The sequence below is a fragment of the Seriola lalandi genome, unplaced genomic scaffold (genome assembly GCF_002814215.2).
Source record: "Seriola lalandi dorsalis isolate HSWRI2012SDOR001 ecotype SW California unplaced genomic scaffold, Sedor1 jcf7180002054664, whole genome shotgun sequence".
NCBI lineage: Eukaryota > Metazoa > Chordata > Actinopteri > Carangiformes > Carangidae > Seriola > Seriola lalandi.
The window spans coordinates 261,654-276,308 of NW_019525217.1; the positions used below are offsets into that span (position 1 = coordinate 261,654).

Below are 14,655 nucleotides of genomic sequence, written 5' to 3' on the forward strand. Positions count from 1 at the left end.
GACGTGTCTGACCATTCGTATTTCTACATTTTTCTTTCTTCTAAGATTATCATTCGAGGCCTTCGTCTGATATTGTTCAAGATGTTTTTGGTCTCTTATATAGCCAGTAAAACCTAGAAAGAATTTCTGCCAACCAGTGGAATGAGACAGTATAGAGCAAGATCAGTAGATTAAAATAAAGTAGGTCTACTGGGTTTTTACAAGTGTTCAAAATTGAAGAAATAATGCAGAACAGGTGCAGGATAGATGTACAGTATGAAGACGGATCTTAATGTGTTAGCACAGGAGCGCCCAGGGAATTACTCAGCATCATCGCTCCTTACTAAAATTCATTTCTAGTGACTTCAACTAAGAAGCAAAATGTGTTACATTTTTATGAAAATAACACTGGGATTCCTCTGGGAACCCTCTTGTCTTTCCATAAGGCTTTAGAGTGAAGAGAACACAAAGGCATCAGCTTCTCTTTCTCTCTCTGAAATCTAGGTCTGCCTGACCTAAAGAAAGTAGTTGTGATTCCCTACGCTCGCTCCAAACACGAGACTGACCTCTCCAAGATCCCCAACAGGTGTGTGTCTGTGGCTTCAACCGCACTGAAATGATAAAACTAAGAAATGTTAATAGATATTTTTATATACGACACAGAGCAGGTCAGCGATATATTGTCTTCTCCATCTTCCCAGTACATTTATAGACGATTTCTTGGCGTCCGGGCGCGGGGAGGCTGACCAGTTTCCTCAGCTGGAGTTTGAGCAGCTTCCGTTCAGTCATCCTCTGTTCATCATGTACTCCTCGGGAACCACAGGAGCTCCTAAATGCATGGTCCACTCTGCCGGGGTAAGAAACACGCTGGCTTCTATTAGCCCGCAATTACAAACTATGGATGGCTCTGCTTCGGTTAGTTTGTTGAGCTTGTACAAGCACAATATCTCACACAAACTGTGGGTCATTTTATAGAATAAATGTAGGAATAGTGCTGCTTGCATCCGTAAAAACAAACACTAGCTGGCCCTTTTTTCTTTTTTTTTTTTTTAGCTATTGTGTTTCTTACTGCTCAACAGACCACAGCTGTAAACACATGCTGGTCACATATATTTGCAGAACTCTCCTGGGTTGAACTACGGTTTGATTTTCAGTGCACAGCATTTATATCAATACACACATGAACAATGTGTAAAGATGTTGATGCTCTCATAAAGGCCAGAGTCATGTTTTCATGAGAAGAAGAAATGATTTTGAGTGTAAATTCTAAAATGGAGAAAATAATCTCACCACGTGGTCCATTCTGAAGCTGTTCTGGAGCTTTCAGACATATCACATGGTCTTCATCAGCAGATAGAGTTTGCTAAGTTGTCGATGGCGAAATTTCCATTATTCTTTACACTTTAAGAATTTCCCATTCGTGCTGGTTCGAGGGCTGAAGTCACTTATTGACCTTGGACCCAGCAGATGAGAAAGCAGTCTCTCCACATGGTCCATTTAGTAGCTGTTGTGGAGACATGTGATATCATTCACAATATGATCCAGATTCCGGTAAATGGACTGTACTTATATAGTGCTTTTTCTAGTCTTTATTACCGCTTGAAGCACGTTACAATACCCATCGTACCGCGCACACGCTGATGGAACAGCTCCCAGGGGCAATTTGGGGTTCAGCATCTTGCCCAAGGACACACGAAGTGGAGGAGCTAGGGATCGAACCACTGACCTTCTGATTGGTGGACGACCTGCTTCACCCCCTGAGCCACCTAAATAAAAGCTCCCACTTCCTCAATATCACAGCTGTCAGAGAGAAATCTAGACATGGTACACACATCTGACACATTAAGAGCAAAGCCACTGCTGAAGGTGAATAGATGAGATTATACCAAGCTGTTCCCATCACAGCAGCAGTGGTCAGCCATCCACTCGTCAGTTGGGTTTCTGTTACACTTTTCACCACACGATGGCAGCAGACCTCCATCAGCTAAAAGATTATTTGTTCTCGAAAGGGGAGAATGAATGACATTTTTTTTCCCTGCTACATACCACATCAGAGCGAGGGACAGCGGTAGACGAATGTGTGATTTCAAGAGTGCCAGTGCACTTTGAAGACTGAAACACTCCACATTCAAAATGGATTAACACACACAAATGTATTCACGCAGCTTCACGTAACAAGTCGTTCTCCCTCTCCGACACCTATTTTTATTCTTTCTTCTCTTTTTCAGTCTTTTACCCTCCCATCATTCTTTCAAATTGGTTTTTCTGTCCTTAACCTGCATGAATATTCTCCCTTTTCTCCCACTTAGTTCTCCTTTTCGGACTCTCATTAGGTTTATTCCTCTACTTTATTTCCTCTCTCCTCTAGCACCCTTTTATTTCTTCCCCTTGTTGTCTTCCTTTCTGTCCCCAATCTCGTTCTTTTGTGCCCCATCCTTCTCCCCATGCCGCCGATAATTGGACAGTAATGCGTTGGTGAAAACATTTTGTATTGTGACGCTGGCAGTCCTCACTGGCCTCTACCAATTAGCCCCGGCACTGTTATGCTTTATGCTTTGTTACGGCTCTGTTAACATGCTGTCAGCAGCAAGATGGCATGAACCGAGGGATGGGCACGGCAGCTGAGTCCTGCCAAAGATTATATGCACACACACACATATACACACACACACACACACACACACACACACACATATATGGACCACCTGTTTGTGTGAACAGCAAAAGTACACATAGGCTCAAATCAAAAGCACACGCAGTCACGCAGTTCGTACTCTGCACCAGCAATAATTACCAATCCAACTGTGATGGGTCGGTGACTGTGGGAGAATTCACACTTAACCCCAATTGCCCTTTTTGTTAAGAGGAGTGCTTCTGTGTGTAGAAGCCTTGTGTTCTGTGCAGCTTAACGAAGGAGTATAAAAATATTTTTGAAAAAACTTTATTAAATAAAGATTCTGTATTTGTCAGGATGAGTTACAAGTGTATCCGTCTGTCTGTCTCATTCCCTGTCAGAATAAAAGAACTATAGTAGACTAAAATCAATAAATGTAAATGTCACGGTCAGAAATATGAAATAAAAAACCAAAAATTAACAGTCTCTCTCTCTCTCTCTCTCTCCCTCCCTCCCTCTGTCTCTTTAGGGCACACTTATCCAACACTTGAAGGAGCACATTCTCCATAGCAATATGACCAGCAGTGATGTCATCATTTATTACACTACGGTAGGTCCACAAGCTTTTCACAAAAGAAAGAAGGAAAGAAAGAAATAAAGAAAGAAGGAAACACTCATCGTACTGAAAAGTTCTGAATCCTGATGCTCTTTCCACTGCCCACCTACTGCCTCACCTTAGCTATCTGCAGCGGTATAATATTTAATATTGTGGGGTGTTATAAATCAAGAGGCTGGACACAAACACACACACACAAGCAGGTCTTGTCTAAGGAGCAGCATTTAGTGCTGAAGGTCAGAGCTGTGTATAATTTCTATTTTTTATGATTGTTTCTCTGATAGCTTTGATCCAGACGTTCAGGAGGTTTTTAACGGCAGCCGGATTATCCACAGAATTGTCTTTTTGTCCAGAACTAACGGACCAGGGGATTAAAACCGGGAGACACCCCGAAGAAAGCAGTTTCACTTTAAAAATCAGTGATTGACTGAAGCAGTTCAGCGAAGACGGGTCAGTCAGGGAGGGGTTGGGAGCCGAGCTGCCTGACATTTACTAGGCTTTTTTCTCTGATAACTTAAGATCCAGACGTCTGATGACGATGAAAATCTTCATCAGGTTAAAATACATAGTTGAAAATGACCAAGGCATAAAAAGCGTATCTTAAAAAATGTGGCTTAAAATTAGATAAAAGCTCAGCACTGTGGACAATTTTCATGCAGTAGAAACAATACCATCATTATTTCTGGGGGATGGTGCCAAAGCCGTAGCTCAGCATGGAGCAACAAACAATCACGTGAACCGCAGACACATAATTCACAGTCTGCAGGGGTCGTCCGTTTTTTTACCCATTTTATCCATGTTGATGAGACACGATTGTTTACAGCAGATAAACTGACCACTCTGTTTATCTGTGCTGTTCATAGACTGGCTGGATGATGTGGAACTGGCTGGTGTCTGCTTTGGCAGTGGGAGCCTCAGTGGTTTTATATGACGGTTCACCACTAATGCCCACACCCGATGTACTGTGGAACCTGACAGACCAGCTGGGGTGAGTTAGCCACACACACATGCACAAATGAGCACACACTCACACACACACACGCACAAACACACTCACACACTCACACTCACACACACACACACACCTACACACACACACACACACTCACACACCACACACTCACACACATACACACACACACACACACACACACACACACACACACACACACACAAACAAACAAAGGAGAAAAGCTGCACAAAGCGGCTGACAATATCTGAATTGCTCTGCTGTTTAATGCTTTCTGTTGAAAGACGATTTTATTTTAAATCCTAAAAAGAACCTTTGAAAACATACTCTTCTTATGAAGGGGTTTTTTTGTCACCATTTATGTTAATATTGAGGTATTAATGATTGTCTGTACAATGTCTGACAAAAAACACAAACAATCTTCAGTACTTCGTTGCCAATACATTCACTCTCAGTCTTACGGTTCTGGATCTTCCACAAAATTGCAAGGTGGTTCATGGAATCGTGACTTATTTTTATCAACAAAGATGTGCTATTAAAGTGAGACTTGACATCAGCATATCTCCTGCGAAGCTACAATTAGCTTTCCTGACGGAAGAAGGTTGAGCTCTAAGAATCATTAACAGTAATCATCAACTTTTGGTGTTTGGTGTTTATGCAAAGACAAACAAAAATAATTTTTTTCCCCCCCTGATGTTCAAAACAAATTTCAAAACAAAACAAAACCATCCAATTTCTCTTCAGAAAGTCTCTATACTATACTCTCAATATCTGTTGCAGCTTTAATAGAGTTCAGTGAAGCCCAAGACGTGCTGCATTTTCAATAAGAGATTCAGCTCGTATTGGATGGCTATAAGAAGAAGTGTGTTTTTTTTTTTTCTTTAATATGTGGTGTTTTAGAAACAGACAAACAGAAAATATAGATGAAAAATCCGACCATGAAAGGAAAAGGAGAGAGATGCATACAGACGGAGTCAAAAAGAGAGCAGGAGCAAAGGCTTGGTAGGAGGGTAGAAGGGTATTCCTGGGAGATGTTGTTTTTTAACCACAGAATTGATAATGTGTTTACCTAATTGACAACTTACACACACATGCACACAAGAGCAGATGCATGAATAAAGATTTCTGCTAGTTAGAACATGCATTAACAACAGAGACCCTCGGCAACTGATCATACAATAAACATTTTTTGCTTGCTCGCTAATTTATTAACGCTGATTAAAAATCAGAGAAGAGTTGATAAAGATGGATTGATTCGAAAGAAAGGAAAGGAAAAATTTAAAAGAAAGACGGGGTAATGGGGTATAAAATGGGTAATGGAGATAATAATTTTGCCTCATTTTATATGCCATAGATTAGTTAGACTATTGGTGTATAGTTTAAAAAAACAGTGCCAAAATGTGTCATGTCAAGCCACCAGGCAGCGGCTGTATGAGTTTTACTGTGTGTAGTGAATGCCTTTGGATTTGGAGAAAACATTTAAGTTTTAAAAGAAATCAGTCTCATAAGTCAGATGGACAAGAGGCATCCCAAACTGACTTACTGATTACCACAAACGAGCTGCCTCGCTATCATTTCGAGAGTGCGGTCATGTATTCTACTCAGCTGAACAGGGTGTTTTTAAGTCAGCAGGGCAAGCCATCCCTTAAAGCCTGCTGTTATTGAGATTGATGGGGACGCTGTAAATTTGGATGGATCCAAAAACCCAGGTCAAACCACAAGACAGCCAGGACTGCTGAACCCTAAGGTTTGTTCACGCTGTATCACGGCTCAGTGTGGACATCACATGTGAAGATGAGGGATCATGTGTCATCTGATTTCATATTTGAAAAACATTTTCCCATTTGCCCACAGCGGCTCACTTTAAATCCAGTCACAATAGGTGCTGTTATTGCTCGAGTTTGATGAATGTCGACAGAAGATTTTGAGGAGAGTTTGGTCCTGATACCCCATCTCCTCCCACCGTCACCATCATCAGTAGTAGAGTAGATGTTAAACCCAGCATTGATCCCCTGTTGTCTTTTGAAGACGGCAAGAGAAAAGCTGAAACGGTCAAGGACACAACTGTGTGGCGGTGGCAGGTAATTGGTTCAATTTAATAGGAAACACGGTGAGCAGATATTATTTTCCTCATTGAGTACTTGTATTTACATTTCTCAAAGGGTATTCAGGTATTCAGTTTTGGCTGCAGGCTAGTTGGTTGTGTTGGACTGTAAAGTATGGTGGATTTTTACCTCCAAAATATAATATGCCAGCAGTTTGAATAGTACTCTTTGAATAGCATCTCCGTGCTGTGAATGAGCATTATTGAGTACATTCAGTCAATTTTTGGTTAAATTATGGGAAAAAGATGCAGTGTGGTCAGCAAAAGTAAGACCCTTTTAAGACAGTTATACCACAGATGCATATTCACTGCGGTAGAAATGGCATATCGCCTTCAGCAAGGAACTGAGTAATGGGGAGAAAAATCTGACACAGATGGGGAACAGTGGAAAACCATGGAACATAAGTGCCAAGAAAAAGTACCTCTACAGCAGAAACTCTGAGCAGATCCCAAACCTAATGACCTTCTTCCACAATTTTACTAGACATTTGAATTATCAACTATATTAGGATCTTGAAGTGATGATTGGACCCTTGGTAAAAATAACTGGTAGAATAGGGATTATAGCAGCTTCTGAAGCTTTAGGTTTGTAGTAGCTGTTTGATGAGATAAATGTTCTCGTTTTTCACCCCCCCCATCAAAGAAGAGAGAAATGGCATGACCAAGGCTAGAATACTGTTAGCAAAATGAATGTAGTAAAGGGCTGCCAACTTGACAGAAAGACGGATGGAACCTTTTAAATGTTGAGAAGACTTTTGAACCAATTAAAAGCTGATGTTGCCACCTCAGTCTCTTTCCCAGATCCCAGCACTATGTGGAAAACCCCCTGTGGGAGAGGCTGACATGAATTTCTTTTTTTTTTTTTTTTTTTTACGCTCTCATCTTCTGAATTAAGGTTAGACATTTTAAATGGCACTAAATCTGCCAGAGCTGTGGAGAGCCTTAAACTTAAATTGAGGCTTCCCCTGTTGCCTTGAACTGTGTTGGTCGTGGGATTGTAATAGTACTTTGCTGTAGAGTTTGACTGCATCATCGCACTGAACAATTGACATTTACAGTTTTGAATCTCTTTATAGATTTTTTTTTTTTTTTTTGAAAGATGGCATTTTCAATAATGGGAAAGGACTGGCCATTTAGAAAACATATTTACTGTAATGGATTATTGCAGATTTTCAGCTTTGATAAGAGGAAAACGGTAAAGGGGAGGGGGTCTGAAGCATGGGTATAGTCTCTGAGGATTGTGTTTATGTGTAATTATCCAGTAGTTCTCTGTGCTGCACGACATATGGAGAATCTGCCTGAGTGAGACAATCTAACAAATGTGAGCCACGGTTGAGGTTCTTCACATGCAACTAAAATGCGGCAGTTAGTAGATGAAATAATGCACAGTAGATGTGTGTATTTAAAATTCAAGAGCTGACACAGAGTCTTGTGTCTTGTACCAACCAAACATATTTGAATAGAAAGTACCTTTTGTCTTAATTTTTGGGGCATTTTAGGCCTTTATTTGATAGGACTGTGTAGAGAGACAGGAAATGCAGGGACAGAGAGAAGGGGAATGACATGCAGCAAAAAGTCTGGCCAGCTGGAAGTTGAACCAGGGATTAATTTCCTCCACGTGGTATGTGCCCTCACCACTCAGCTATTGGGTCGCCCCACATCTTTTGTCTTTAAGTGAATAAAACAGAGCTGATACCCATCTAAGAAGAAAATCAGTCACAAACTGTATTACAGTAAGGTGTGCCAATATCAGTAAAAATATTATAGAGACTGCAATCTTCATATACTGTATTGTCCTCTACTATTCCATGCACTCTAACCTCTAAATGCTCTGACAACTTTCCCTACCTGTGCCATGTAGGAAAAGGAGATTTACTGAGACTCTCTACCAGGCCCGTAGTGGAAACAAAATCCGCAGTATCCCCGGGTGAAGCAAGAAAAAGGTTACCGCATTTATACTTGTGACAGGTTCCATGTATGTATGGGACTTTAGAGGCTCCTCTGTTTTCTCGGAGGATCCTCTTGTCTTCTTCTCCATCTTTTTGTCCATTATGTGCTGGGCTGATATGACAGAAAAGATTCCTCCTATACTCTTGTACCATCTACTGTTTGGAAATCTCGTCTTTTGCTAATGCCAAGCAAGCGAAATTCTCAGTTATCCTCTTTGGAGGAGATAAGTACAGATACAGTTTAGTAGATTGCATCTTGCCAGCTCAGTTACAGTTTGAGACACATGGGCATAACAATTTAAAACATCCTCGTTTTCAAGCTGGAGACTCGTGTCTTCATCAAATCCTTTGTTCACAAACTAAACAACATCCACACTTATTTAAAGTGCTGAACGCAGCATATCAATTTATTGTATTATAAAAAAGAACATTACCACATTCATTTTGAGACATTGGCCCCTGTTGTCTTTTTAATTGTCTGCCAACGGGTTCGATTCTCGCACAAAAGGAAGATTAAAAAAAACAGGAGCTTCACAATAAAATGTGACAGACAGAACGAAAGAAAATCATTTCTAACATGTCTGTCATTTGAGAAGCACAGTGGAGATAATAAATGCATGTCGGAGAGGTGTTTGTGAGAGGAAGCAACAGGGTTCATGGAAAATGAGTTTAATTTTAGAAGCAATAATGCTAAAAATAAAGCTTGAGTGAGATGGAGGCAGTCTATCACACTGAGCACGGCAGCTACCCTGATACATTTCGCATCCATCGATTTCCGAAAATGATGTCGTGCTTCATACTTTTAATAGTTGCAAATCTGTAAACAATTACGCCATCAAACAGTAGTTTCAAACTGTTCCTTGTAGCCTGCGACACCTGAGAAGAGAGCAATTACTATTCTTCCCGGGGTGGAGGACAAGTGCGAGGAGCAGTTGAGAAAGCATCACAACATGCATAGAGACACATTAACGTAATAACTGCTCGGAGGCGCTCTCGCATCTGATTGGGTTCGAGTGTCTCGTATCGACTTAGTAGCCCCCAGTTACATGCCTCCCCTGAAACAGATACGCGGGCGCTCATGAACCACGCGGGCGCTCGGTCTCACAAACAGACTCACAGCTTCGCCTCCACCCTCCATCCTAAACACCCAATTAGCAGCCACACCTGGCCATTTGCCTCCAATCAGAGTAGAGTGACCGTTTCCATGGTAGCCAGCAGCGAACAAATCCAGATATGGATGGGGGGTCAGAAATGATGGATAGGATGGAGACTCACTGTGTGAGTGTGCAGATGACAAATGGGGTCTTTGTGTTTGAGTTTGTGTGTGTCATCTGCAGTACCAGGTGGCTGTAACTGAATGTGGAGAACAGATATCGACCATCCCTGCCCATCCATACATAATACACACAGCATCTACGTATATACAACCCCTAATTACATAAATTAAATACAACCTGATTTATCTTTTTACAGTTATTATTTGTGATATTTCGTTTGTTAAAAATAAAGAAATTGGATCATTTTCAAAATTGGAAGCTAGCAGTAAATACAGTTTTAGAAATGGAAGGCACAAAAACTACTTGGTTAGGAAAAGATCATGGTTTGGGTTAAAATAAGTACTTCCTCAACATCAGACGATCTTTGTTGTCATGGTTACAATAATAACAACAAACAGCGATGGATAATAGGAACAATATAAACTACTGGTTTCACATTGGAATCGAACTCCAATCTCTTGTGTTGTATTCCTGTGTTTTGTTGAACCATCCATCCACCCCAACATCTTCCTCTTTACACTATGTCACCGCACTTTTCCCTTCGCTTCTGTCATAATTACTACGACCGCTAGATGCCGCCTAACAACAAAACGTAATTATTTGTCATAATAAGCTGCTGCACAAACGACCTGTCTGCTTGTTTTTTAGTCTCGCAATATGTCAACCAAAGATTCTGCCATACGGTTCATAGTGGTGTGTATAAATGTGTATAAGGCCATTGTGGGCAATGTTGCACATCAATGAGCAGGACAGTTTAATGATACAAATTGTATTTTAAGGATTTTTTTTGCGTCAATTTGATAAAATACCTTGATTTATCACATATCTTCTTGCTGGATTAACATTAAAACAGACATTCAAGTCTGCTTAATTCACAGTGTCCATAAAGAGTTTCTCAATAGATTTTAAAACAACATATTCTTTGACATAAGATTTCAAGATAAGACACTTTAGCGAGCAGGAAGGGCAGGTGTGAGGCATGCAGAGGCAGCACGGACAAGAGGTACGTGCATCATTCGCTCCATTCCATGTGAGATATTACTTCTTGGGACCTTTGGCCTTTCACCTAATCTCACCCCTTCATTCACCCTATGAACAACCTGCATCACCGCTGATCGATTCGACCCTCGAAGAGCAAATCACATCTTTCACCGCAAGCTAATTCCTGGTTACTGACCAATCAAGCATCAGACAGTTGTTTTGTATCAGAGACAGATTCTTTTTTTATTTTTGATTGACAGACACGGTTACCATAGTGATAGGAGGCAATTTGATTGATTTAATGTCAGCAAAAATAACTTGAAAAGACGGGAAGAAACAGATTGAGACAAAAACAACCATTCACAGAGGCAGACTTAAAAAGGCCCTTTGTTTTAAAATTAAAACTGCAGGGGAACACAGAAGTGACGTTTTGTCACTTCTTGCCATCCACATATTGTCCAACTGTTGTCACCTGTCAAGGATACTTCCATTCACAGAAGAAAGCACCTTCCGAAATCATTTAATCTCAGGGTTGTTGTGTGCATGTTGTCACTTCATTCTCCTTTGAACTATTTCCTTGAGGAAGATTTACAAAGGAGACATTTTGTCCTCTCAAGCTGGACCCACAATTATTGTGTTTTGTTTGTTCAGTTGAAAGTCAATTTCCAATCAGATATTTTCTCCATTTTTTCTTATCTGTCCATAAAGGGTTGACTGAGCACACCGGCTCAGTTTCAGCATCACGTTGCTTTACATTTACACAGTGATACACTCTCCTCTCCTGGGAACTTCCTCCTCGTACAAGCAGGATACTGAGCAGCTCCACTGGAGCAGATGGGATTAAGGGCAAAGGCTGTTCAGTAACTGTTGTCCTCTTTTATATTTTTACATTGAGCTCAGAGACATTCAAATAATAGATTCAGAGCAACAAATGGAGCTGTTCAGACTGAAGTCACACTTGCATCAGCTCCTCCATTCATGCTTCGCCATCAGTGCCTCATTCATCAGCTGCTTTGATTACGGCTGAATAAAAACATCAACAATCATATCCATAACACTGACTTCTCAGACTCTTACTCTACCAATGTAGACCAATTGCTGCTGCATCTCCGTCCATCACACAACCTTCTCCAAATGTCAACAACCTTTTTGTATTGTTGACTGAACTGTGATCTAATGCTTATGTGTGTTTATTAAGGGAGGTTTGTTTTCCAGGGCCAAATTCTTTACTTTTTCTCCCAGTTGCAAACTTAAGAATAAAAGATATTTGTCAAAATCCTGCAGACTTAAACACTCAAGTTGAAGAAATTTAAATTCTTAAGTTTAGTTTCTCTTAAGTTAGAGACAAGCTCCTAGATGACTGCAGTGATTGTACCAAATATAATCAGGCAGTTCTAACTTGTTGTTCATGTTTGATTTGAACATTTGATAGGTCGCATCAGCTTTTTTGTCAGGGGTGTAAACAATAAAATTGAAGCTGGCATTTTGCTTGCAATCACCTTCCATATTTCTTCACCTGCACCTCAGTGTGGTACTAAATTCTCCTTAGTACATGATGACTCTGATCTACATCTACATCAGCAGCAGTACTGCACTGCGCAGTCTCATTGTAAGAAGAAGGCACAGTGTAGAAGTCAGTTTACTGCAAAGCTGTGTGTAAACTGAGTCCCCTGATGACATTATATCATATCACATTATACGGTCACGTGGGCAGTGGACTGTAGCAAAGGTGCGGCATTCTTGCGACTTCAAAAATGCTACCACTGTATTTACATTCAGTTTTTTTTGCAGAAGAAGCATTTTGTTGTTCTCATGTTGCTAACAAAGATATCAAGATATAGCCCGAATAAAATTTTTTTAAACATACACACTGAAAGATGCAGACTTGTGTGAGTCATCAAAGTCAACCAACCTCCCTCCAACATACAGTAATATTCATCACCATCCTGATGAAGATGGTCTAAACCATTTGGGTAGTAAAACACACGGTATGTTGGAGAGGAATTGTGCTGCTTGTTTGATTTTTAATTGAGGCGATCTAGAAGATCCAGAGCAAATGATGGTAAAGGGTCATGATGTCAGCCTGTATGTGCGTCCACCCATCTGGCCAACACTTTGGTCTCGAGCAAGAAAATTTGGCAACAGTAATCATACCACCCCAGAGGATGATTAGTAATGTTTGCTAATTTGGTTCTGTTGTTTAACGTTTGTGCTGTCACAGTACAGAATACAGGACGTGTATGTAGGAGGACTTCTCCAATGGCTGTCATTGTGGGCAACACTGACGCAAATTCATTTTTTTTCCCAAAATAATGGACGACACCTTCCACTTCTGAGAGATTTAATTATGTTTGTTTTGAATGTTGGAAACGAATGCTTCACTGATCCTTTATATTATACTTAAATGATTAATTCTCGCCTATTTCTTCTCGTCACTCTCTATTTTTTTCTTCTTCTTCCAGAATCACTATCTTTGGTACCGGGGCCAAGTGGCTGTCTGTGCTGCAGGAGAGGAACCTGAAACCCTGTGAGTTGTGGTCACAAAGACACAATCAAATACACACCTACATGCAGACATCCAGAGACACACATGGATGCACACCAACAACGAGCAGAAAACCGAGAGAGAAATGACTACACACACACACACACACACACACACACACACACACAAATCTACTCTGTGAGAATGGAACCTGAAACAATAAGAGCAGATGGACATGATAATGATTATAATAGCGATGCTGTTTGACTCTAAATGTCCTTGATGCCATTTACTGTGTGAATCAACAGTTTGCCCTGTGTTCTGTCGTTTGACACCGAATCGAAGGGATAAAAATGCTGTTAGGATAATTCATATGAGTCATGGATAGGCCCATCTAATTGCTTTTAGTGTCACAGCTCTCCAGAGAAGATCCAGGTCTCTGCACGTAATCAGTTGTGCCAGTGCTTATTAGCCTTTCCTGCTAACCTTCGTACACGCCGCTCTCTCTCTGCTATTTGTGTGACAAAAGTATCTGTTTAGAAGTGCATGCTAATGTTACTGCTGCTTCGCTGTGCTCTGTTGTAAAGGTACATACTGTGTTGTAATTGAACAAAGCACTTGACAGGTTCTGAAATTGTTAGTCTCTCGTCTTTAATTTGTTGTAAAATGAATCCATCAAGCAGGGCTTGTTTTGATGGTATTTCAGTTTTCATACCTGGTTCACACTAATGGCGACAGGCTTCTTTTGATGGGGAAATGACAAGGTGATACCAGTTAGATTAGTTGCATGAGCTGGAATTTGGTTTACATAATTATATGTCAAAGCTTTTGCATTTTTGTTTCACATCTCTTCCCTTTTGGTTATGTCCTCATCCCCTCATCTGAACTCTCAAATTGTCTTCCTCTTCTCCTCATCTTCATGTAAATTATGTTATAACTAATGCAAAGGGCTTCGCTGTTTCTTACTTGTTCTTACCTTTTCTTACTTTCCTCATTCTCCTTCTTTTCCATTTCTCATCTCCTCTCCTCCCTTCCCCTCCCCTCTCCTCTTTTCTCCTCTCCTAATGTTAAATTAGCACTTGGTTATTGCATAAACAGTTGTTGTGTCTCTTAGTTCCCACTGCGCTGTTATAATCACCACAAATCTTTATTCATGGGGCCCGCTTTGTGTGTGTATCTGTCTGCAACTTGTAAATTTGCGAAACATATTCCCAGTTCTGTGGCTAAACAAGAAGGCATGAAAAACAAAAGTTCCCACTGCGCTGTTATAATCACCACAAATCTTTATTCATGGGGCCCGCTTTGTGTGTGTATCTGTCTGCAACTTGTAAATTTGCGAAACATATTCCCAGTTCTGTGGCTAAACAAGAAGGCATGAAAAACAAAGTCTCAGATAAAAAAAACCTTTGCTCTTTCCCCTGTCTGTCTCTGTCTCTCTGCCCCACCCCCATCAGTCAGCCAACTACTTGATCCAGTTGGCACAGTGTGTGTGTGCAATTGGATGCTTATTAGAGAAAGAGCATGGCAGAGGGAGGTGTGTGTGTGTGTGTGTGTGTGTGTGTGTGTGTGTGTGTGTGTGTGTGTGTGTGTGTGTGTGTTTTTGGTGTGAGGGTCGGTTGCTGGAAGCTTATTAGTTTGCAGGGTGTTATTGGCTTGGGGGTTTAGTCGTGTGTGTTTGTG

General features: G+C 40.8%; 1 protein-coding gene across 1 annotated transcript in view; it reads left to right on the forward strand.

Annotated features, from left to right (window-relative positions):
• The window catches only part of aacs (acetoacetyl-CoA synthetase), a 37,198-nt gene that overhangs the window by 10,833 nt on the left and 11,710 nt on the right, over nt 1–14,655 (forward strand). Inside the window, exons 7-11 of the mRNA XM_023421150.2 lie at nt 484–565; nt 681–834; nt 3,123–3,203; nt 4,073–4,197; nt 12,953–13,017. Coding sequence (XP_023276918.1) covers nt 484–565; nt 681–834; nt 3,123–3,203; nt 4,073–4,197; nt 12,953–13,017 — 507 coding nt within the window. The remainder of the gene's footprint in view (nt 1–483; nt 566–680; nt 835–3,122; nt 3,204–4,072; nt 4,198–12,952; nt 13,018–14,655) is intronic.